The 26,546-nt window shown below is 34.5% G+C and overlaps 1 protein-coding gene across 1 annotated transcript in view; it reads right to left on the reverse strand.

Moving 5' to 3' along the window:
- Nucleotides 1-26,546, reverse strand: part of ABCB5 (ATP binding cassette subfamily B member 5) — a 129,285-nt gene that overhangs the window by 85,959 nt on the left and 16,780 nt on the right. Inside the window, exons 4-13 of the mRNA XM_039238854.1 lie at nt 26,378-26,528; nt 22,085-22,139; nt 13,840-14,031; nt 13,583-13,754; nt 10,621-10,745; nt 10,362-10,539; nt 8,948-9,061; nt 8,528-8,638; nt 5,253-5,378; nt 3,792-3,995 (exon numbers count right to left, since the gene is read on the reverse strand). Of these exons, the coding sequence (XP_039094785.1) occupies nt 3,792-3,995; nt 5,253-5,378; nt 8,528-8,638; nt 8,948-9,061; nt 10,362-10,539; nt 10,621-10,745; nt 13,583-13,754; nt 13,840-14,031; nt 22,085-22,139; nt 26,378-26,528 (1,428 nt within the window). The remainder of the gene's footprint in view (nt 1-3,791; nt 3,996-5,252; nt 5,379-8,527; nt 8,639-8,947; nt 9,062-10,361; nt 10,540-10,620; nt 10,746-13,582; nt 13,755-13,839; nt 14,032-22,084; nt 22,140-26,377; nt 26,529-26,546) is intronic.

The raw sequence follows: 26,546 nt of genomic DNA on the forward strand, positions 1-26,546 counted from the left end.
TTGAAGTTTGATAGTTTAAGTTTTTATATTTGATTTAAGATCTATGCCAAATTAATATGTATGCATGATTTGAGGGAATGGTCACATTTCATTTGTTTTTCCCAGATGGATATCCAATTTTCCAAACACCATTTGTTGAAAAGACTTTCCTTTCCCCCAGTGAATTAACAACACTGGCCTTGTCAAAAATCATTTGACTAGATATGTGTGGGTCTATTTCTGGGCTCTATTTTATTCTACTGATCTACATGTCCATTGTGCCATTTCCACTGTCTTAAATGCTGTCTTAAATTATACATTGTAGGTCTTCCAGCTTTGCTGTTCTTTTTTTCATAACTGTTTTGTCTATTCTTAGTCCTTTAAATTTTCAAACAAATTTTGGAATTAGCAAGTTGATTTCTAGACACACACACAAAAAAAACTTCTGGGATTTTGATTCGTATAGAATCAAATTTATCAATTTTGGAAAAATGAGTATCTTTAAAAATACTGAGTCTCTAAATCAATAAATAAGTTACATTCTATTTATTCAGATCTTTAATTTTAGCAATGTTTCAGAATTTTTATACAGATGATTTATACCTTACATAAAATTCATTCTATTTTAATATTTTTTGACACTATTATAAATTTCACTTTTCTTTTTTGAGAGAGAGAGAGAGAGAGAGAGAACTCAAAGCAGGCTTCAGGCTCTGAACTGTCAGCATAGAGCCCCATACAGGGCTCTAACTCATGAGCCGTGAGATCGTGACCTGAGCTGAAGTTGGACTCTTAAATGATTGAGCCACCCAGGTGCTCTTAATATTACTTCTTTTTGAGTGACTTCTGGTAGTTTGTGTCTTTCAGCGATTTGACCCTCAACTAAGTTGTCAAATTTATATAAAGGCATAGCTTTGTTCATAGAATTTCTGTAACCCTTTAATGTCTTTAAGATTAATAGTGATGTACTTTCACTTTTCATATTGGTAGTTTCTCTTCTCTTTTCTCATTCTTCATCAGCCTTGCTATTATTTTACTGATTTTATTAATCTTTTCAAGGAAACAGCTTTTGATTTTAATGATTGTTTCTATTTTTTTTTTTTTTTTTTTTGCTTTCACTGATTTTTGCTCTAATCTTGATTATTTCCCTTTTCTGCTTGCTTGGGGTTCAACTTGCTCTTACTTTAGTTTCTCAAGTTGGAAATTTAGTTTATAGATTTTAGATATTTTTTTCTAAAAGAAGAACTTAATGCCACAAATACTGATACATAGCAGTTTCACTTTTATTTAGTAGAAATAGTCATTAATTTTCCTTGAAATTTTCTTTCAGCCACAGATTATTTAGAAGTGAGTTATTTAATTTTCAAATATTTGTGGATTTTCCAGATATACTTCACTTACTCATTTCTATGCTTTAATTCTATTATGCTTTGAGAACATATATTGTATATTTTCTTTGAAATTGAAAAGTTGTTTACCTCAGTGAATATTCCATGTGTACCTGAGTAGAATATATTCTGTTGCTATTGGGAAGAGTGTTCTGTAAGTCAGTTAGATCTAGTTGGTCAGTAGTATTGTTCAGGCCATCTATAGCTGTATTGATTTTCTGCCTACTTGTTAGACTTCAACTAAAATTAAGTGTTTGTCTGGTTCTCCTTTCAGGTGTAGCAGTTTTTGCTTCATGTATTTTGAAGCTTTTCTTAAGTGCTTAAGCATTTAGGTTATAATTTCTGGTTTCCAGATCATAGTTTCCTTTGTATATCTAATCGTTGCAGTATATATACTGAATTCTGTGCATGTTATGTTGCAGAAACTCCTGAATTCTGTTTTCCTCTAAACAAAGTTAATTTTTGTTCTAGTAAGCAATTCAAGTATTGACTGATGATCTTGAACATGAGTAATCCTGGTTTTATGTTTTGTTAGGGCGAATATGTAAAAAGTCTCAACATTTGGCAGGACCCAAACTATAAGTTCTGTCTCTTCTGGGGATCTTGTCGTGGCTTGATTTTGTTATCAGCCTACTGTAAGGTATGGTCTTTACTCTTAAGATGTGGCTTTTTTTTTGGTGGCTCAGCTATATGTTTGGGGTATTAAAAAGGCATTAATGTGATCTCTCCATTCTGGCTGAGCTGTGCTTTCAACATCTCCATTACACTCCCTCACTTCTAGTATCTGTTCTATTCTCAGCTTTGTAGCAGTTGCTCTCTGGTAAGCTTTGGGAAGTCATTCTCAGACAAGGATTCCCAAGTGGTGCTTACAGGGACTTCTAACTCCCATACTTCAACTACCGTGAAACTCTATCTCTGTCTTTCAGCTTAGTGAAGTGCCATGTTGTGTCTAGATTCTAGTTCACAGAGATGGGGGTCAGAGATGTGTTCCTATGCAGAATTGCTGCAAATTTGTGGACTTTCCTCATGAGTTTCCTTTCTCTCCAGAATCACAATTTTGTGCTACCTCTTGTCCAATGCTTAGAAACATACATCTTATACTTTTCTGGTTATTGATGGGAAAAGGCTAGCAAGTATCAGTTAATCCTAATATATTTATTTAAAAATATGTGTATATCATAGAAGTAATGGCATTTATTTAAACACAGATTTCCCAATTTTTCCACTGGGAACGTCTGGAACTTTTACTTATTCCTATGCTTACTATTATTTCTCTGGTCAACCATCGATGTGGAATTTAGTTCCCATCATAAGCCAGTATCTTTAATTTGTTCTTTGGATTATATTTTTAAGATTTACTATTAAATTTATAGCAAGGGGCATCTTTGTACAAGTACTGGACTTTTAGTAAGGCAAGTAGTAACTAATAGGGTATGATTTAAGAGGTTCCAGAAAATTCCCTAATTCCAGGTGGGAAACTAAAGATCCTTGGTGTTTGAGGAATGGAAGTCATTCAAGTGCCAAAAGGTCAAAGAAAGGAAGTTTGTTTTCTCAAACTACAAGGCAAAGAATGACCTCAAGCTCTATAATGAGTTTGCTATTCCAATTATGACCATAAATAATGGGGATAAAAAGTAATTACTGATATAAAAAAAGTTTTTATTAAGAGAAACAGAAGAAAGAACACAATTATTATGACCCATGTTGTATGGTTTGTAAAATATATACATTGAAATAAACTTTTTTGTTATTGTTGCCTTTTGGTATAGTAGAATTTTATTCTGTATTTTAACTTCAAATCTCATCCTTTCATATTTCACAGAGTGTTCTCCACAACAGTTTCGGCTGATATGGAGGAAGGCATGCTTTGGGAAATGTAAATAAATGGCTTTATAGCTGTCAATGCTGAATATCTGTTAGGATCTGTTATGTCCGAATATCAAGAATCTTTGTTTATTTTCCAAGTATAATTTTACATTTCTTGTCCAATATTGGATCCCTGTGCTTCTAAAAATACTCATAGTTTCCCTTTTGCCTTACTGTTGTCTATGACAGTCCCACTCTAAGCCACAAGATGGCCTTGCAAATCAACATTTGGCAGACACATCAATTCTCACCTTGGACTGATGATTTTGTCTCATATTTCTTTGTTATATTTTAAGATATCCTTCATTTATTTTTCTTTTCCATTTGCAGTGAGAACCAGTAAGAACTAAATATGACTTTAAAAATCTGACCCTCCACGATGCATTTCTTCTTTCGGTTGCTGCCACGCTTTCTCATTTATAGATGTTTCATCTAGGACAATTCAGCAATTATTCATACTCCTCCTACCCTGTAGAAGTTTTTGTTTTGTTACCTTATTTTGGAACATTGCACTGCTTTAGCTCTAAGCTAAGGACACAGGCTACATAGTGTACTTACATTGGGAAACTCCATTATGAAATCATAAGCATTTGCTTCCTTTGCTGCTTTCTCAATCTCTTCATCAGTCACACCATCTCGTCCATATTTAATATTGTTATTAATGGTGGTCCCAAACAAAACAGGCTCTTGGCTGACCACTCCAATATGTTCTCGATAATACTGCACATTTAAAGTTCTGATGTCATTCCCGTCTACTGTGATCTGTGAATCCAAAGGAATGAAATCATGTTGTGATACCTTACACTGCCCTGGGTTTAGAGTCTTTTTCACTAATTCAAAGCATAAGCTGATAAGCAGAATATTTAGGAATCAAAGACTGACTTCCTTTGATAAAATATTTATAGCATGTATATTGTCAACACACTTTTCTGGTAGATATGAACCAATAAAACTTCAAAAAAAAAAACCTGGCTTAAAATCTTGCCAAACCACCTGAATATCCTTATTCCAAGATCCAAAAATTAGATACTATATAGATATCTGGCTATAGGAGCCACAAACGTTATCATGTAGACACATGTAACAAACTTCAGTTTTGTTAAATTAAGACTGATGTGACCTTTGCATTTTTTTTCCCAGGAAATATCGTTTCTTCTTTTCAACACCTCACTCTGCTGCAAAAGGCAAGAGTGTCTTCTATTCTTTAATATAAATAATTGTAAATGAATACTGCCATTATACATTACCTCAAATATTCCAATGATAGAAGCCAGGTTTGATCATTATAACTCACAGAGCCTCTCTTTCTCACCAACCATCGTGTCCTCTCTGGGCATGAGTATTCTATGCAACTCATTCTATGGAATGCTTAGCCAATAATTTATGTATTTAATATTAGCATGAATACACGAATATGGTATACTAAAGAAAAAAACTTAGGAAGTCAAATTTAAATGAACGAGGGTCTAGGAGAATAGATTTCATTTAAAATGACAGTTGAAAATTTGAATAGAAGCATTAAGAATTATGCTTCTGTGACTATCATAATCTTGTTCTCTATGCTATTTACAAAGGTAATAAAGTCAAGTGCAACATTATGGATGACAGAAAAAAAAGAGGGAGCATATTTGCTACATATACTCTTCTGGTATGTTTTCAGAAACTGAAAATCTTGTAAATTCTGGGTATTACAAGTTATGTCATTTTTCTCCACAGCTTCCATCACCTTCTAACATACTATAAAATTGACTTATTTGTGGTTCCTACTTATTACCATATAAACTCTATGAGGGTACAGGTTTTTATGCTTTGCTCATCAGTGTTCCTTAGTACCCAGAACAGAGCCTAGCAGTATAAATATTTTGTGAATGAATGAATATGCACGAAAGAAAATGATATGGCTTTCCTCAGCTCTACTGTTAAAAAACCAAAGTTGATATAGCTGTCAGTTCTCTATAATAGGTGGTATTTCCTAATTTCATCATATGGGCTATGCATGATTTTGCTAAGTGCACTTACAAAGCCGTTGTCAGGATCATATAATCTCTGTAGAAGCTGGACTGCAGTACTCTTCCCACTGCCGTTGGGGCCAACCAAGGCTACTGTCTTTCCAGAGTTAATTTTGAGATTCAGGCCTTTCAGAATCTATTGGGATATAGGGGGGAAAATTGTATGTAATGAGGATAAGTGAGAATATGATTCACATATTTTCAGAAATTTAATGTGTAATATAATATGTATATAACATGTATAATATTATAATATGTATAATATAAACAGAAAAGAAATTCTTCTGTGACATTTAAAACACATTTAGATCTTGTTTTGGTTCATGTACATGTATAATAAAAATCTACAAAATTTTGGAAAATAATATTTAAAAATCTCTTACCATCACTCTATATAAAGAAGAGATCTAGATTAAGAGTACACCTAGAATATTAAGTAGTCACAGCAAACTGTTCACATTTTCAGCTGAAATATTTTATATCAATTTCATGACTACTAAGTTAGTAAAGGTTTTATCTTTTAATTTTCAACAATCGAATGAAATCTTGCCAGATGTGTTCATGAGCTATTTAAGAAAATTATTTCTTAAAAAATATATATTTAACATTATCGAAAAATACAGTAAAACCTTGGTTTGTGAGCATAATTCATTTCAAAACCATGTTTGTAATCCAAACTACTTGTATATCAAAGCAAATTTCCCCATAAGAAATACTGGAAACTGCGAAGATTTGTTCCATAACCAAAAAATATTCATGTAAAAATGATTACAATAATGTAATATAATATAAAATAATAAAGTAAATATAAAATATAAAGAAAAAAACAAATTAAGCTGCAATTACCTTTGAAAACCTTCGTGGCTGGTGTGAGGGAGACAAGAGAGAGGTGGGTTATTGTGTAGGATGACTTTCACTATCAGTAATGGAATCACTGCTATCTACTGGGTCAATGGAATCTTGTTCTGCATGGGGGCCACTGTATACACTTGCACGAATGTTGATAACAGTACAGTATTAATAAATTCTTGTCATATTGTATTTGTGACAAAAAATACACTAGTGCCAGTTGTGGGCACCTTCCAACACTCTGAAAAATCACTGATTTCTGCCAAACACTGCTCAGCCTGAGACTGAGCATCCAAGCATGGGAGATTACCCACAATCCCACATCTCGCAAAAGAGAGAGAGAGACAGAGATGGAGAGAAACCATTGAGTCAGTTGTGATCATGTGACATTTGGCATCACGTACTACTCGTATTAACAAGGCACTGCTCATTTATCAAATTAAAATTTATTAGAAGTGTTTTCTTATCTTGTGGAACACTCATAGAACAGGTTACTTGCAATCCAAGGTTTTCCTGTATATTGCAAAGTAAGACAACTGCCAAGACTCCTCAGGTGCTCCCATGAATGGGATTCCATGATTAGAAACCCTCCTTTTCCAGTGGTGGATCTCATTGGGACATTTAAACTCAGGGTAGCACTTTAAAATGTTTCTCAATGACTGGAGGCTGCTACCAGCTTTTAGTGTCCTGGAGACTGTAGTGTGAGAGAAGCCTGACAAATAATTACCTTACCAAAATGACAACAGCAATCTCGTTGAGAAATTCTCATCTATCTCTCCTTGCATTTATTATGTACTCAGCTTAAAAAAATGGGAATCTTTCCTTGGGCCCTCACTTTGATCTCACTGTTTGTAAAGAAACAGATCCTTTAAATAAAGTAAACATAAAAGTTTCAAAGGCCTAAGCAGAGAAGAATTCTCTAAAGGAGGTGAGAAATTCAGGACTCCTGGTGGGAGTACCTCCTCTATCATCTGCACTTTTACTCTGGAGTCGATTTCTGTTCTTTCCTCGAAAGAATCTGTGTTTTATTTATTTAAAGTGGTAGACTTTTTCTTTGTTTGAAATTATTACTCTTTAGCTTAATAAAAAGAGACACATTTCAAATGTTCACCTAAAAATAGTTTAAAACCCAGAGAGCACTTCACCATGCAATATAATGGCAAAATTGGTACTTAAGTCTCTAAGAGCCAACCTAAATGTAGTGCAAATGTCGTGTTTCTGTTAAGAAAAACGGCAGAAGGCAACACTATGTCAATAATGGTAATTAAGCAGGAAAAATAAAAAAAGAGCTTTAAAAATAGAATTTCAAAGACTTAGAGAAAAATAAAGAAGTAGGAGGAGGTATATCTTTTCTGAATGAAAATTATGCAGGGCACATTTCAGCACTTTTATAGGCATTAAAGTTCGATGGCAAGAGTGATTTTTATCAGTTTCATTTAAAATAAAATTGGGGCATCTGGGTGGCTCAGTCGGTTAAGTGTCTGACTTCGGCTCAGGTCATGATCTCATGGTTCGTGGGTTTGAGCCCCACATCGGGATCTGTGATGATAGCTCGGAGCCTGGAGCATGCTTTGGATTCTGTATCTCCCTCTCTCTGACCCTCCCCTGCTTGCGCTGTCTCTCTCTGACTCTCAAAAATAAAATAAAAAACATTTAAAAAATTAAAATTTAATTAAAAATTAAATAAATAAATAAATAAATAAATTGTCCTTTTTCTATGAAACAACTGTTTTATTACTAATTACTCTTCGTAAATTTTTAACTATCTTTTTTTGGATAAATATACTAATAGCATGAAAGAGGAGGACAGAAGAGACAGATAAACATTTTCACAAGAACTTATCAAAGACTGAACGATGGAGGGTAATAAATTCTGTGCTGCATGTGCACCTGTGCACACATGTGATTGTATGTATCCAGAAGTGAGAAAGCAAGTACCTGAGACACAAATGCTGGTACAGTAAAGCCCTTAGGAAAGGTAGAAGGAAAAGGTACAACACATGCATAATTCCTCTAGGTTGGAGACTAGGAGGTTGAAATGAGTTACCTTTGTTGAGTGGGATAACATTCAGGGACCACCAATAAGTGATGCCATCAATCCAAGACATTTTGGTGTGCTCCCAAAAGCAGAGTGAAGGAATTTCAGGGAGTTGAAAATGTTTTAGTAAGTTGAATGTAGAAAAGAGGTTGTGAAATGTAACTAGTTCTTCCAGAGTTATTTGTCCATTACTGATGTATCTTTCCTTCCTTCCCTCCTTCTTTCCCTCCCTCCTCACCTTTCTCTAACTTACTTTCTTCTCTTTCTCTCTTCAAGTCTCAAAGAAAAGTAGCAAAATATTGGTCAAAATGATCTTAAATACTCTCTTAAGAGGAGATCTTAGTCAGTAAAAGACAATTATCAGAAAGCTGTATGATTCTAAAATTAAATTAACCTACCTTGATAGACGGTCTTGATGGATAACTGAAAGAAACATTTTTAAATTCCACAGTTCCTTCAATGCATTCTGGTTTATATCCTGTTGTTGAAAAATTATCTATAGCAGGTTTCTTAGAAAAACAAAGAGAATGTTACAAATATTCAAGGGACTAAGCTGGTGCTCTATATCCAAAAATAATTTAAAGATGGTTTACTTTTATAATATTTTCTTTTCTGCTTAAGAAGTACATTGAGTTAGACATGAAGGTTTCAATAAAACACAGTGCCCTTGTAGAAGAGTTAAAACAATATCTTTCCATATCCAATTGTCCAACATGGATTTTGCCTATCTTTTTGTTTTGATGAAATGAATATACCTATTTTTTGATTTCTTCCTTGTAATAACGGTAGTTATCTTTCAAAGCAATTTGAAGTCTTACCTTATCAATAACCTGGAAAATATTAAAGGCGGCCCCTCTGGCTATAGTGAAGGTTTCAAAGCTAGGGGCTGCTGTTCCAATGCAGTAACTACTATGGATTACACTAAAAAAAACCTATAGGAATAAGAAAATAATATTTAATCTTCCTCATACATGTAAGAGACACAATAAAATGAAGTGTATATTTGGTTGACTCAGAGAGATATTAGAGAAATTAGGTAGGAAAGAATGGAAGCTCCTACCAAACATAAAGGAAACATGAGTTGATCTGAATATACGTGGTTTTTTCTTAATGTGGAACAACTTTTGATTGTCCCATAGTCTTGTTATCACCTGGTGGGAAGTTTGAGCAGGAAGATCTGCTTACTGAGGAGGGCTCACTGGTTGAGAGAGGAGGTAAGTTGCACTTCCTCCCTGCTGGTCAGTCAATTCCTTAAACTTTACAGAGAAGGATGGGATAGACTTCACTTGCATAGAGACATTGTACTATTTCTGTCCAAAGTTTTCCGAATTCTTATATTACTGGACATCTTTCATTTTCAGACAGATACATCTTTGCAAAAAGTCAAATAAAGAATCCCATAAGCCGGGTGTTTTTTCCCTATTTTTATAAATGAGAAAGCTAAGGCTTAGCAAGTCATTTGCCCAAAGTCACACATAAATTGAGGAGTAAGGAAGTGCCCCAAATTCTTCATGCTCAAGTTTCATTTATATAAAAGTATTAAGTATGAAAGTCTCAAATCTAAAGGATGACTTTAGTTGACAGAAAAGAAATCTACGTAGAATGGGAAGGCCAAATGAGAACTGAAGTATATAGACCAGATCAATTCAGTTCAGCAAGACAAACTGTCTTTAATCCTGAGTTGAATTGTTTATTGTTGAAACTTGGGAGGATGACGAAATAAATTCAAATTTAATGCATAACCCTAAAAGTTAAAAAAATATCTAAATTGTGATGTTGGACAGAACTGTAGACAGTCTGTTTTTAACATTACTATATGCTGAAAGGACAGCAGAAATGCAGGAGAGTTTAATCTACAGAATATTTCCAGAGGGAAGACATTCAGCAAGGTGAATATAGACTTGTCTTACCTCAGCAAGCTTGAAAGGAGAAAGTTTCACTAAAAAATGGCCTTTTTGACTGCTGGATTAAGAAAACTTTATATCCCAGTGGAGAATTCAGTTATGATTCTTCTAAAAGCAGGATGCTCTTAAAGATATGCTGGCTGACTAAATCCTGCCAGTTCATAACTATAATTTAAAGCTATATCCAGATAATTTGAAGGAAACAAGTATTTGTTGTTAAAAACATTCATCTTTGAATATTCATAATCATGCAAAGACAAATTTTTACTAAACTCTAGATAAGAAGGATTATATAGGCCAATTACCTTTGCTCTCAAACAAGACTTACAGCAAGAACAGTTCCAATGGTATAACCAGGTTCTCCACTAAGAATCAAGGAGGTGCCATACCAAAAAGCAAGTCCATAGGTTCCATTCATAAAGAAGTATACTGCACCAAGAGAGAGTTTTGAAGCTATAGCCTTTTTTATGCCAACATCCTTTGCATTTTTTAGGTTCTGTGTATATCTTAAAAAGACAAAACACAATGTAACAGACTTTGGGGAAAAATAAAACCAAGAAAATATTGCCATAATTAAAGGAACAGACCTTTGAATTTCTTTTTCCTGGGCCCCAAAGGCTACAACTGTTTGGATGGATGACAAGACTTCTTCTGCCACAGCCCCAGCTTTGGAATAGGCATTTAATTCCTTACTGGACAATGAGATGATTATCTATAATAAACCAGGACCATAGTTAACCAAGAGATGACCCTGATGCAGTAACAATGTCCAGAGAACTTAATTCAGTTAGAATCTAGAATAGCAGAATTTTATTACTGAAAAGGTACTTAGTATCATTTAATCTAATTTTCTCAGTTTGCAAATGGGGAAAGTATGGCCAGAGATATTAACTGACTTTTTATTTTTATTTTTTAAATATTTTTATTTATTTCTAGGAGAGAGAGACAGCATGAGCAGGGGAGGGTCAGAGAGAGAGGGAGACACAGACTCCGAAACAGGCTCCAGGCTCTGAGCTGGCAGTCAGCATAGAGTCCAACGCGGGGCTCGAACCCACGACCTGCGAGATCATGACCTAAGCGAAAGTTGGACGCTTAACCGACTAAGCCACCCAGGCGCCCCTTAACTGACTTTTTAAAGTCTCAGAGCAGTGAAAGAGCTCAGTGTGACATAATCTTCAATCTAAATCTCTACTCTGCCTTCTATAAGTAGGGCTTCACTGTTTTCTCTCTGTATTTTTAAAAATTTAGAACATGGTTACTTATGTTAACACAACTGGGAAAGATGATTTGGAGATGGATTTTAGCGACATAGGCCTTTTGGGGTGTACTATAGAAAATGGTGAGCCTGATTTAACTTGATTTGTTATCATGTAAAAAGCAAGTCTTCCAGAGGCTATGGGTCACAGTAGCAGGAAGAGGAAGGTGATCCTGCATATATCTGGAGTGTGACCCTTGAAACTATTACTGCATAATGCAGCTTCCCTGGTAAGTGCTATATCTCCAACACTTAAAAGGTGAGATTTCAGAGACAGAGCAGAAGGGAATATCATTCTTGTCAATATTAGGCAGGTTTACCTGACTTTTAAAAATTTTAAAATCAGAATGTGCCTTTTTCTCTATTATACATCCCACTTACTACTCCTTTAATTAGTAACAGATTTCATTTAGTAATTAGTACACTGGTTCAATGAAATGGAATAGGAGGAAAATTGTCTGCTGAGCTGGGAGTCTTTATTGTGTATTCATATAACAAGCCTATCCATTTTCAAAACACATTCCAAATAAGTGGAGATAATTTTACATAAGACATGCTTGGACAGTTGTTAAAGTCTGAAGGTAGCATAAACTGAGTAATACTTATTTTCTGCATTCACTTAAAGATAATTATTCCTATGTCATTGGAGAGGAAGCAGCACCTAGCAATAAACACTGTACATAGTGAGTATTTAATAAATGTTTGCCAAATTAAATTGAATCAAAGGAACCTAGAAACCACCCACCATGGCTTCTTTAGTCATTTGAACAACTTTGACCTTACTTGCTTCTTTACAACCAGCTAATACAGTAGCAGAACTCAGATTTCCCACCGTTGTTCCTTTTAAACATCTTGGCCACTTTGATTCCCTGAGCAGTTTTAACTTTAGGCTCTCATCTTAGTAACACATAGTGGGTAATCTTCCTACTGAGGGGGTTCTAATTTCAAATATGCTGGGGATAAAGATTTTGACAAGAGTTACAAGGTCAATCCTAGAAGTCACACTAAATAAAGATTTCTTATCTACATTGAAATTATTCAGCCATAGAATATTTTTATTGCTGAAAATTTTTGTTTGGTTGAATCTGTATATTGCTAGCAAATAAACTCAGTGAATTTTATGGCTTTGATTTCCATAAAGAACAATTAGCTTTGCAAAATTAAAAATCCCATCTATCCCTAAGAATACATGGTGTCTCCAATCTAGGAGATGGATACATTGGTAAAACTGCCAGACTTGATTAGGAGAAAGATATTAGGGATATATCTGTCACTTTTGGACTTCACAAAGAGCACTGCTTTCAAATCCAGGCTATAAATGGATTAATATCTTGTGGTATGCTCACACCAGTGCTAGAAATATAATTTAAAATGAAAATGCATAAATTATTTAAAATATTGAAACAGATTTATATCGTACATAAAAGTAGACATTAAGCAGACATTTTCAATGTAATTCAAGAGTCTCATAAAAATAAGAACTTGAAATAGCTAACATAAAAATTTTTACTGTTTTAGCAGTTTCTTATTCTGTTCTAGTGAAATGAATTGCATACCTTTATCTGGAAATTTAGAATACATTAGGCTCTCCCAAAATCCAATGCATAATGGAGTAATTCTTTATCCATGCTATCATTTGAAGTTGCACTAGGCTACCAAATGAGGAGGAATGTTTTTGTTTTGTTTTATTTTGTTTCCTAAGTAGGCTTCACACCCGGTGGGTAGTCCCAACATGGGGCTTGAGCTCATGACCCTGAGATCAAGACCTGAGCTGAGATCAAGAGTCATAAACTTAACTGACTGAGCCACCCAGGTGCCCCATGAGGAATGTTTTTAAATGTTAATAACCTCTTTAATATTAGTAACTAACCTCACTGTAGCCAAATAACTTGAAGACAAAAGAGTGATTAATAGTTAACAAAATCAAAATTACTTGTGATGCATAACGTCCTTGTCTATTTTTAGACATAGGAACTAGAAATGCCTTTTTTTGACAAACTTAATAAAAAATCTAGTTCAGGGGCACCTGGGTGGCTCAGTTGATTGATCATCTGTGGTTCAGGTCATGATCTTGCGGTTTGTGAGTTCGAGCCCCACATCAGGCTCTGTGCTGAAAGCTCAGAGCCTGGAGCCTGCTTTGAATTCTGCCCCTCCTCCACTCGGACTCTGTCCCTCCTCCGCTCAGACTCTGTCTCTCTCAAAAATGAATAAATGTTAAAAAAAAATTAAACAAAAACAAAAACCTAGTTCATATTCTTGTTTTCAGTTAACACTGCATTAGCCATCTTGCCTACCCTAGAAAACAGGACTGCTGAAGCAATTATAAGAGGTGATGTGGAAAGAGTCACCAGGGTGAGTTTCCAGCCCTTGACCAAACCAATCGCCAGGCCAATAGAAAAAGTAGACATGTTTTGAAACAACAGAGCAATCTTGTCTCCAATACCATCACTGATTTTGTTGATGTCACTGAAAAAAGTAAATAAATGCAGGTAAGTCAGTGATATGTCATATATGGAAACAAAGTTGATATACTACACATCCATCCTCTTACTCAGTCATACGAGTGTTAAGTTCACCAATGTCACAACCATCAAACCAGCTGATGTCCTGTGCCAAAACTGAGTGGAAAAACTGTTTTCGAATTCTTTTGGTCTGTCGTGCTGCAGTCATAACCCAAAAGGAAATCTGCATGTAGCCAAAAACCAAGGCAGTAACTCCTATTCCAATATAATACAGGGTCAACCTGAAGAAAGATTATTGGAAATGTTAGTGAGACTCAAGTACAGTTTTTTCCTTTTGTTATAAAAAATCTATCATAATATTTAAAAGAATTTGTATTAGAACCCATAAAATAACTAAAAATAAGCCTCCATGAGAGAAATAAATACATTGAATATAAACATTTAGGCTTCCCTAGTCTAGAATATGTCTCTCTTACATTACTAGTAGAAATTTAGAAATTAGCATTTTAAAATATTTGCTATTTATATCTTCTTTCAGTAATTTTTAATACTTAAAGCTACATTGAAGTAATTAAGATAGCTGTATGTGGAACAGGTATATAAAGAAACAATAGTAGTCAAAAGCACTGTATAAAATCTTTTAAAAATATATATAATATTAAATACAAAATTCAACTTAAGGAATTTACCCTATGGAAATATGTAAAAAGATTAATCTAGATGGATGGTCGTGTTAGCTTTAACAACAAAAAAGAAAAGCTGAAAACAATCTAACAGTAGACTGGACAAATGCAGTCATTAAAAAAAATGTATACTGGGTACCTGCTATGTGTGAAGTTTTAGAGATACAGTCATGAGCAAGATAATAGGTCTCTACTTATGAAAAATTTACATTCTGGTGGGAGGAGACAGACAATACAAATAGAAAAATAATTTCAGGTTCTTCTATGGGGGAAATTAACAGGATGATAAGTCACAGTATAACCAATGTGTAAAGGTGAGTCAAGAGAGCTAGTGCAAATAGAGTGGTTAAGAAAAAAATTTTTGAGGAAGTGATATTAGAGCTGGGATACAAAAGGTAAAATGAAGCCACACATAAAAATAGCAAAGAAGAGTGCATTCTAGGGAAAAGAAGAATAAGGTCTGAGGCAGAAAAAAAGCTTAGCATGTTCCAGGAACAAAAGAACTCGAAAGTGGTATGAAATGATTAGGCCAGAGAATTTAGTAAATATTGTAAGGTGGCCATGATGCATTGCACAGATTTTATTTTAAGAGAAGAAGTAGACCATTGGGGGATCTAAGCATGGGATGACCTTATCAGTTCAACTTTTAAAAAGATCAGTAAGCCCCTCTATGGAGAATGAATGGAAATGAAAGCAATGGAAGCAGGCAGTTTAGTTAGGAGGGTATTGCAATGGCCAGTGTGAGAAGTACAGGGCCTTGGATAAAGTTGGTGGCAGCTTAAGTATAAGGAAGTGGGTAGAGTCTAGTTATATTTTTGAAATACAGCAAACTGGAATTGCCAATGTATTGGATGTGAGAAATGTAGGCAGGAGAGAAATTAAGGATAACTACTTAGATTTTGATTTGAGCAACTGGGTGAAAGTTATGCCATGTACAGCCATGGGTGACTGGGAATGGAACAGATGTGTAGGAGATATCAAGTGTTTTGATTTAGATATTTTAAGACGCCATCAAAGTGGAGATCAAGTAAGAAGCTGAAAGTGAGAGTTTGAAGTACTTGGAACAGGGTCTAGGCTAGAGATAGTAAATTTGAAAGTCATCAGCTTATAAGTGGTAATTAAAACAAAGGACTGACTGAGACCACCCTGAGAGAGAGAGAGAGAGAGAGAGTTAAGTGCAGACAAAAAAGGTAAGAGGACCAAGGAATGAACTCAGGTACTCTCCAAACATGGTAGTTTGGAATGAAGAGAAAGAGCCTGCAAAGAAAGCTGAGGAGAGGCCAAGGAGGTAGGTGGAAAGCCAGAAAACTGAAGTACTAAGGAAAACAGAGAGAAACATACAACTGATCCCCATTATTCCCAGATTCTGTGTTGGCAAATCTGTGTGCTCACTAAAGCTTATTTTTACCCTGAAATGAATACTCAGATGTTTCCATTGTTACTCATCAACATGCACAGAGTGCCAAAAAATTTGAGTTGCTCAACAGAGATGATCCCAGCTGAAGTTGAACAAGACAACACTCTGCCTTCTTATTTTAGTTCTCACATTGTAAACAAGTGTCATTTTTGAGGCATATGTCGTCCCACATTTTTCTAATTTTTGTATTTTTTCTTGATGATTTCACTATTTAAAATGGCTCTTAAGTAGCATGCTGAAGTGCTATCTAGTGTCTCTAAGTGTAAGAAGGCTGTGATGTGTCCTATGGAGAAAATATATGTGTTGGATAAGTGTGGCGTAGGCATGAGTTACAGTGCTATTGACTATCAGCTCAATGTTAATGAGTCAACAGTATATATTAAATAAGATGTCTTTAAATGGAAATACACACAAAATGTGTTTGATTGATGAAAATGTGATGACCAGAGGCTCACAGGAACCTAACCCTGTATTTAACCTAGGAACAACAGTTTAAAGTTTTCTAATTCAGTATTCATGACAACTTTAATAGAGCTATTGCAAATAAATGAGGATTGGCTGTTTTCTAATAAGAGGGGCTTTATAAGGACAGTAAAAAACACTATAGGTTAAATAAAAATTATCTTATTGAATTTTTTAATGTTGTGGGGAAAATGTTAATAATACTATAAGTAAAAATAGGTTACACAAGCAAATGAAAAAAAATGCAAGATTTGTACACTGGAAACTGTAAAAACTTGAGAAGTTATCCATGTTCATGGATTGGAAGATTCAAAAATGTTGGCAAGGTGATAATATCCCCAAATTGACATATAGATTCAATGTAATCCCTGTCAAAAATCCCAGTAGGCTATTTGGCAGAAATTGGCAAGATTATCCTAAAATATATGTAGAAATGAACAGAACTCAGAAGAGCCAAAATGATTTTTAAAAAGAACAAAGTTGGAGGACTTACATTTCTTGATTTTATTTATTTGTTTATTTATTTATTTATCCATTCATTCTCTATAACTGCACTAATTAAAACGGTGTGATACTAGCATAAGAACAGACATATCAATAAATGCAACAAACTGAGAGAACAGACACCCTTACATTTGGACAGCTGATTTTTAGCAAAGGTGCCAAGGAAATGGAAAAAGGAGAATAGATAATTTTTTCAGGGAATAATGCTGGGACAAATGGATACAGTCACATGCAAAATGTTAGAATCTTACCTCAAAACAGTCACAAAAATAAACTGAAAATGGACCATAGACCTAAGTGTAAAAGCTAAAATATTCAAAGTCCTAGAAGAAAATGTAGGAGAAAATCTTCAAGATCTTGGTTTAGGCAAAGAATTATCAAATCCAAAGGCACAATCCATCAAAGAAAAACTTCATAAATTGTACCTCATCATTAAAACTTAAAATTTTTGTGTTTCCAAAGAAACCTTTAATAAAATGAAAAGGTTAGCCATAGACTGGAAGAAAAAAATTTGCCAATCATACATATGAAATGGAATTTGTATCTAGACTTATAAAATAGTACTCTCATAATTCAAAAATAAGACAAAAGGCACAATTAAAAATAGGCTAAATACTTGAATATTTAACCAAAAAAATATCTGAATGCCTAAAACGTATTGAAAAAGGTTCTCAATATTATTCACTAGAGAAATGCAAGTTAAAGCTATAATATGATACCACTTGACACACATTACCATGGCTATAATTAAAAAGACAGACAATAATCAAATGTTGACAAGGATGGGGAGAAATTGGAACTCTTTTATATTGTTAGTGAAAAAGCAAAACGTAGCCACTTTGGAAAACAGTTTGGCAGTTTCTTTAAAAGATAAACATAAACTTACCATATGTCCCAGAGATACCACCTACGTATCTATCCAAGAGAAATAAAAACATGTACACACAAAGACTTCTATACTGATGTTCATAGAAGCATTATTTTTAAAATAGTCAAAACCCAGAAACAATCTAAATGTCCATCAACTGGTGAACAGACAAAAAAAAGTGTATCCCTGAAATGGATTACTACTAAGCAACAAAAAGGAATTAACTACTGATACATGTTACAACATGGATGAAACCCAAAACACTATGCTGGCTCAGTGGGTTAAGCATCTGACTTTGGCTCAGGTCATGATCTCATGGCATGTGAGTTCTAGCCCTGCATTAGGCTCTGTACTAATAGCTCAGAGCTAGAGCCTGCTCCAGATCCTGTGTCTCTGGATCTCTCTGCCATTTCCCTGTTCGTGCTCTGTCTCTCTTTCTCTCAAAAATAAATAAACATTAAACAAAATGAAGTGTGTGCTACAGTTAAGTGCCCTGGAATGGCTCAAGCTTTTTTTTTTTTTTTTTTTTTTTAAATGTTTATTAATTTTGAGAGAGAGAAGGAGACAGAGTGTGAGCAGGGGAGGGGGCCAGAAACAGATGGAATCCTGAGCCTCCATCTCCCTCTGGCCACTTCCTCTTGCTCATGCATTGTCACTCTCTCTTCTCCCTCTAATATAAGTAAACATTAAAAAAAACAATATGCTAATAAATAAAAGAAGCCAGGTGCCCTACATATTATATGTGTCCATGCACATGCAATGTCCAACAATGTAAATCTTTAGAGATAGAGAGCAGTGGTTGGCTGAGGCTGGATGTGGGATTGGGGAATGACAGTAAGGGAGGGATCCTTGTAGAATGATGCAAGTGTTCTAAAAATAGATTGTTGTGATGGTTGCATAACTCTGTCATTTTACTAAAAATCATTGAAGTGTACAGTTAAAACTGGTGAGTTTTATAAGTAAATTATGCCTCAGTAAAGATATTAAAATCATATGAACGGTATAATTCTATTAAAATTATATATGTGTACTCATACATGTAAAAAGATTGTAATAATAAAATCAAATATAATGTTTATTATCCATTAGTGGCAGGATTATAGGTGATTTAATTTTTTTGTGAATTTTTATCTTTTCACATTATGTACAATGAAAATACCAAGCATTTAATCAGTAAAGGTAATTCAAGTAATTTTTACAGAAGTACTGATTCACTTTTTAATAGACTTTTCTTTAAGAACAAAGAAAATAACACATTCAATTGATTCCAAATTGAAGATACTATACTTATCAATTCCTCATTTATCTAGTAATCAAACTTCCAAACTACCTGGGACCCAGAAGAAAAAGCCCTAGTAGTCTCAAAGCCCAGGTATCTTATTTTGCATCAGGAAATGAAACTACCTTCATGATCTAAGTCTTCTGATTCAAAACCACATACAAATTAAGGTTGATTTAATAGCTTCATTTATTGAGCATTTATTTTGTGTAAAATATTATGTCAGGCCCTTGACATATCTGAGTATCACGGAATCTTTAGGAAGTATTAACATCTCATTTTAGAGATGAAGAAACTGAAGCTTATCAAAGTTACCCAACAGCTTCCATAGTTAAAAAGTGGCAGAGCCCATGATCTTAATATAAACCCATGATCTGAATACTGAATACCTGATCTGAATCATTCTAGTAATATTTCTGAGGAAAAAGTTTTCTCAAATAGACTTGGGAAACCCTGTATACCTAGTGTCATTCTTCCTTGGAAACATGTGAACGTATCAAAAAATCAAAAACTACAGAAATTAATTTTGTTGAATGCAGGATGTCTCAGACCAATTAACCATGAATACTCAACTCCTTTTAAAATGTACCACGTTAACAGTCATATTGAACACAATTTGGGAATTATGCTATCCTTACTTGCAGCAGAATTTGCTGTCTATTTATATAATCTATCAGCCAACATCTGATTTTATCTTCCTCCTAAATAAGAGAACCTCCATTTTATTTGAAGTGGCAATAATAGCTAAAATGGATGTGGTCATATGACTAGAACAAAGACAGAAGGATGTTGAGTCCCTAATGGCTTTTGAACCATATTTCATCCTTACACTACCTACTTTCAGATATTTATATGTAAGAGAAATAAATTTCTATCATGGTTAAACAACTATTATGATGGGCTTTACATTAAATGTAACTGAATTAAATCTAACACAGCCTTGGTCATGTAGTTTGCCCCTTCATTTTCAAATAGAATATGAAAGATATATTAGAAGTAGCAAAAAGGAGAGAACTTGCTTAGAAGTTGATATACAATTCATTAATTAACTCTTGACAAAAGAGGAGGCATCATATTTACCAGCAATAATCTTAGGACTATTTAGTCATTATGATTTGGACTTGACAAGAAAATATTCAATTATTTTCAGAATATCAGGTAAATAAAATAAGGATACAGGCTGAATGTCAAAACATTAAACTTATATAAAGCTACGAGTCATTATCTTTAGATAATAACATAGGTAGAATAAAATTCTTTGGTTCCTGATGATTATAGCTGAAAGAAATATTTTTACTTTATCCTCACCCAAAAAGAGGGTATAAAGTAATGATTCTCAGAAATGTGTTCATCAAAACATTAGTTCCACAAGATGCTACTAAGTGTTTGGGGAAAAGATTGTGAATTAATGGAGCTTTACTACACTTAATCTGTGCTGTGTATGTCCAAGGGAAGGCTGTCATATAAAGCCAGTTAGACCATGGAACCCTTTCTCTTCATGTATCTCAAATATCCCAAAACAGAACACCGGTTTGAGGAACAACAGCGTAACAAATACAACAGATTAAAAATGTTCATTTGTAAATTTCATAATCTTTAAATAACTGTACACTGACATATCTTTTCATTTTATTCTACCTTTTATTATCTGTTCTTTAAATGGTGGCTCCTATTTTTCAAAGTTCTAAACGTTTTTGTAAAGTGCTCAAACTTCATGATTATACATCAGAACCTCAGTTTAATTCTGTAAGAACAGAACAAAGGCAGTACACTGAATCTCAATATTGAATTTTCAAAACACCTAGTATGAAGATATTTTATGAAAAAGTTGCTAAAAAATGGAACCAATGCTCAAAGAGAGTTGAGGCTGCAGCAAAATACAACTGGAGGAGGTGCCATTTACACTGCATGCTGTCCAATACAACTTTCTATGACAAAGAAAATATTCCATATCTGTGATATACAAGATGACACCAGCCAGATGTTGCTATGAACGCTTGAAATGTGACTGAGAATGAGGAACTAAATATTTAATTTTATTCAGCTTTAATTAATTCAAATTTAAATAGGCATTAAGTAGCTATGGCTAACATACTGGACAGGGCAGGTCAAGGGTTATGGTGCAGAGAGTTTCACTGCAATATGATAGTGTTCCTTGGGTTGTGCAATATGTAGGCTTCACTTGTGGGAGAAAAATAAGGGAACATGTAGGACTGTAGCAAAAACTCTCATAACTTTAGTGAGACACTACTGAAATGCATTGAATATACTCAGTAAAGCAGCATCTGTCTAATGAACTCAACACATAACAGAGAAAATGATACTGTTTAATATATAAAACACAAAAACTTAATGCCCTTATAAATTCAGACTTTACAATTTTCAGTTTGAATGCAACATCACCATAATAGTCTGAATAATTAGTCTCTAAAATTAGTCAATAAAACTTTATTGTTTTTGTTTTTAAAATTATTGTATTATTTGGGCAGCTGGGTGGCTGAGTTGGTTAAGTGTCAGATTCTTGGATTTTGGTTCAGGGCACGATCTCATGGTTCATGAGTTCAAGCCCTATGTTGGGCTCTGTGTTGACAGCATGGGATCTGCTTGGGATTCTCTCTTTCCCCCCCCCCTCTCTATCCCTCCCCTGCTTGCACTCACTCTCTCCCTCTCAAATTAAATAAACATTAAAAAATTATTTTACTATATTTAGTATTTGTTGCATATGACTTTTGCTGTTTAAAGTTTATAGAAGTAGCATTTTTCATAAGACTTGTAAGGAAAATAATTTGAAAAAAAATAGAAAAACAAGTCCTTTAGGTTTTAGGATATGTACTTTCAGTTTTAGAAGGCAAAATTGGTCTAAAAAATGCAAATACCCAAATGAATTTTTTATTGATGACAATTCTGTCAAATACAATTTAAAGCATATGAACTTAGTGCCTTTCAAATAGAAGAGAAAATTATGTAATAATTCTATTTTATATATCCAATGAAAGAAAAAGACATGTTTGCTTTAATCACTTATATGTAATATTGATGATGAAACCTTAGTTTTTTTCTTGTAAGTACTGAATAAAGCAGCATGCAATAAACATGATATTAATATTTTATTTGGACTTACATAGTAATATCTTCATTCAGTTTCTCTTGAGACTGAGTACAATTCCGGTAATTTGCTGTAAAACAGTTTTTTAAATTATGAAGGCAATTGATTTATAATTGGCCACACTTTCATACATAGCCCTCCAAACAAAATATAATGCATTCTCAAGAATATGGACTTAATATCTTATGTTTATTATCATCTTAACTTTATACTCTTAACTTAAAATTTGAAATAATTATTGCTTGTCTCAAAAAGAACTCATGCAATGTGAAAAATTATAAGGAAATATTAAATATGTATCTCATATCTGGAAAAATTCTTTAGGACATTTCTGATTTCAGACAAAAGTTGTGTAATTAATGATAATAGAATTTACCTTTCCTGCTGAGATTATGCATTTAGAAGTCAGTTTGAGATATCTCAGAGAATAATTTAAAAAGTCCAAGAAAAGCAAGAACACATGTGAGAAATTCTCGAAGTAATAATCATGGGAAAAATTTACGTGAAGCTCATTGAAATACGTTGGTTGTATGGGGCGCCTGGGTGGCCCAGTCGGTTGAGTGTCCGACTTCGGCTCAGATCATGATCTCACCGTTTGTGGCTTCGAGCCCTGCATCTGGCTCTGTGCTGACAGTTAGCTCAGAGCCTGGAGTCTGTTTCAGATTCTGTGTCTCCCTCTCTCTCTGACCCTCCCCTGCTCACACTGTCTCTCTCTCTCAGAAATAAATAAAACATTAAAAAAATATAAAAAAATATGTTGGGTATAACAAGGATAGTGAGGAGCCTAAAATTAAGTCCTCCATTAGAAACAACCTCAGGCTGCACGTAGTCCCAGTTCCAGGAAAAGCCTCAGCTGAAGCCGCCCTCGGATCTGCCAATCAAAAGAAATGTGTAACATTCCTGTAGTCTTGGAGACGAGTCAGGGCTGGGAACTCCAGGTAGTTACTTTGTACAAACTTGCCAATCAATCACCGCTTGCAGAAGCCCCACGTAGATTCTCTGAGCCCACCTCATAATTGGTCATTTTAAAAGACTCTCAAAGATCATGATTGGGTCCCGCTAAATATAACGGACGCCTCGCAGATACTGAATGGTCAAAATTGTTACTATGCTGTTACTATGGGCATTGTACAACTATGATTGGTGCTTATGTAATGATGCAAAATGTACAACGTGTGCACGGTAACACCCCAGACCTTCCCCCATAAAAACCCTGCTTGCCACTGTTAGGGGCTACACTTAACTGCCGCTGTGCCAGAAGACAGGTGAGCCCCTGCTAAAGCTTGTAATAAAGACCCTTTTGTACTTGCATCGGTGCTGGCTCCTTGGAGGTCTCTGGGGACTCGCGATTCGGACATAACAATAGTAACAGAATAAAACAGTATTTAAAATAATCTTTGGATTATAAGTTTGGATATAAGATTATGTGTAAACTTTTCTAAGAGTATTGTTTAAAGTTTACTTATTTATTTTGAGAGAGAGAGAGAGAAAGAGATAGAATGAGTGGGGGAGGGGCAGAGAGAGAATCCCATGGGATTCACAACATGGCTAGATTCCAGGACCACCAGATCATGACCTGAGCTGAAATCAAGTCAGATGCCCAACAGATTGAGCCACCTAGGCACCACTACATGTAAACTTTTTAATATATCTTCTGGTAAAAAATATACCATACTTTAATTATACCAAGGTTGTGATTTCAAAACAGCACAAAACAGTCATCAATATCCACTATCCACTGTCATAATTTTCTTTCTTAAACCTTTTTAAATAAATAGTTGAAATGAATTCCAGACATCTCAACTGTTCATTTTTCATAACTGTACCATCATCACATATGATAATGTCTATGATCTTTATTTATATGCAAACAATACTTTTCTCTTATTCCATTTATGGAATTATGGTAAGAAAAATTTTAAAGCAGTTTATTCCACATATTAGAATTAACGCAGTAGAAGTACTAAACTCTAGTGGAAAGTTTTAATGAAATTGAGCTAATAAAGAGAATAAACATTATTTCTAAAAATGGTACCTAAAATCACATAAAAATGGCATATTCTCATTTTGGAGATTATGTTAATACAGGTAGCATGTGCAAAAGTTCAGTGCTGGCACAAAAATGGGTCCTTGATCAGTGACAGCTATTTTTCATATTTTTGTCTGTAGGAGCAAATAATCCTCTTCTAAATTCCTCCAGAAAATCATTGTTAAGTTGAAGGTATATTATTTAATGTCCTCACTTCTCTTTAATAATGTCATACCAATAGTATCCATGTATTTATCTAAACGTTTACCAAACCTCTTTGTATGTTCACCACGTTTGACAAATGCCACAATGAAATTTAAAAAACCTGAAAGAGGCTTAACCAAAATCAAAAGTTAAAATTCAAAGCAATATCAGGAGTTATATCCTGCTCATCCTATCTAAAGCTGGTAAGAGAATCAATTATAGAGTAGCTCTAAGAAAAGGAATACTCCTAAGCTTACTGACTTAGATTGCTAGGTTGTTCCTTCCCTCCTTCTTTCCTTCACTCATTCATTTGGAGAGAGACACAACACAGCTGGCAGTCAATAAATATTTACTCAGTGAATTGGTGGTTTCATTTGTTTATAAAACCTAAGAGCATCCTTAATTTAGCTTCTATCATTAAAATACTAAAAATTAATTAACTGTGTAGACAGGAGATCATTACATGAAAAGATATAGAAATGGAAGCAATGGCTTTACTCTGCTCCAACAAGACTGGGATACTCAAAAGATTACCCTTTAGGTGGAAAACAAGAGGATACAAGCTAGTATTTAAAGTTAAATAGGACATAGAGGGGGGACACAGTACATACAGCTAGGCTTCTGTCTAAAAGACAGTCTAAGTTTTAATGACACATTTATATCAGTTATAATCAGGATGCTTCTTATAGTATAATTTGTGGAAAAACATAAAATCACGGGATTACTAATGTTTTTAAAACTTCAGATTAAAAAAAAAGGCTATGGATACTTAGTGCATAATTTTATGTCAGTGCATAAAATTGCTGGATTTACCTCTAAAGAATGTTACCTTGAAGAACATGACCCTGAAATAGGATACTGCAAAGGTAATGATATATGAAAGACATCTCTAACTACTGGAAATACAAAAACACCTTTTCCCCTATACCTAATTATTAGATTTCCCTCCTATCTTTACTTAGGTTATTTGGCTCTAGTGCAATAATTTTCTGCATGCTTATTTTGGCTTCCTTGCTGCATTACGTTCTACAGTGCTGTGCATGTCTATATATTATGAATGTAACTCTAAGCAATGATCTGAGAGATTTTGTCATTCTTGATTTCTTCTTTTTGAAGTGTGTATTATAGGGGTTCCTGGGTGGCTCAGTCAGTTAAGCGTCTGACTTTGGCTGAGATCATGATCTCACAGCTTGTGAGTTTGAGTCCCCTGTCAGGCTCTGTGCTGACAGCTCAGAGCTTGGAGCCTGCTTCAGATTCTGTGTCTGTGGCTCTCTCTGTCCGTCCTCTGCTCATGGTCTCTCTCTCTCTCTCTCAAATATATAAACATTAAAAAAATAAAAAAATAAAGTGTATTATAGATGAGTGCCCTGGAATGGCTTAAGCCTTTGATTAAATCATGATATGATCATCAGTTTTGATAGAAAATTACTTAATTTCCTGGAGAGACAAGTTGAGGTATGCTCAGTCTCCGATGATTTTTTTTTTTTTTTGAGAGGGAGAGGGAGAGAGAGAGAGAGCAAGTGAGGGAGAGGGGCAGAGGAAGAGACAATCTCAAGCAGGCTCCATGCTCAGCATAGAGCCAAACCTGGGGCTTGATCCCACGACCCTGGGATCGTGGCCTGAGCCCAAATCAAGAGTTGGACGCTCAACCGACTGAACCACCCTGGTGCCCCTCAGATGATTTTTATATACTATGAAAGAGATGGCTTTTGGACTTGACCTGCAACACTGGGTCTGTCCTGAGTCTTCAGCCTGCTGGCCCACCCTGTAGATTTTGTACATATCAGCTTCCATAATGGCATGAGCCAATTCCTTAACATAAATTTCTTTCCCTTTCTCTCCAAAAATACATACACACACACTCACATCCTATTGATTCTGTTTCTTTGACAAATACTAACACAGACTTTGGTTCTTAAGTCCCTGGCAATATAGAAGGACAAAGAAATCAAGACTTAGATACATATTATATAGATTTGTTTGACAATACACAAATCTGTATTATGAACTCTATGTTTGTTTTATTTAATGCTTTTGAGTTCCCAGAAATACAGAAAAGTAAATATTGTGCTCACTTGTATTGATTTTGACTAGACATCCACTAATAAGGTTATCACTCATTTCTCCTAAAATCAGTGACATTACAGGAAGACAGGCTCCGTTTACTAGTGATGCCAGTAATCCCAGGATCATAAGTGTGATGTCCAGTCCATCAGCAAAACGGAACTGAGGAAAACAAAACAT

Source organism: Hyaena hyaena, unplaced genomic scaffold (assembly GCF_003009895.1).
Source record: "Hyaena hyaena isolate Hyena2069 unplaced genomic scaffold, ASM300989v1 scaffold_149, whole genome shotgun sequence".
NCBI lineage: Eukaryota > Metazoa > Chordata > Mammalia > Carnivora > Hyaenidae > Hyaena > Hyaena hyaena.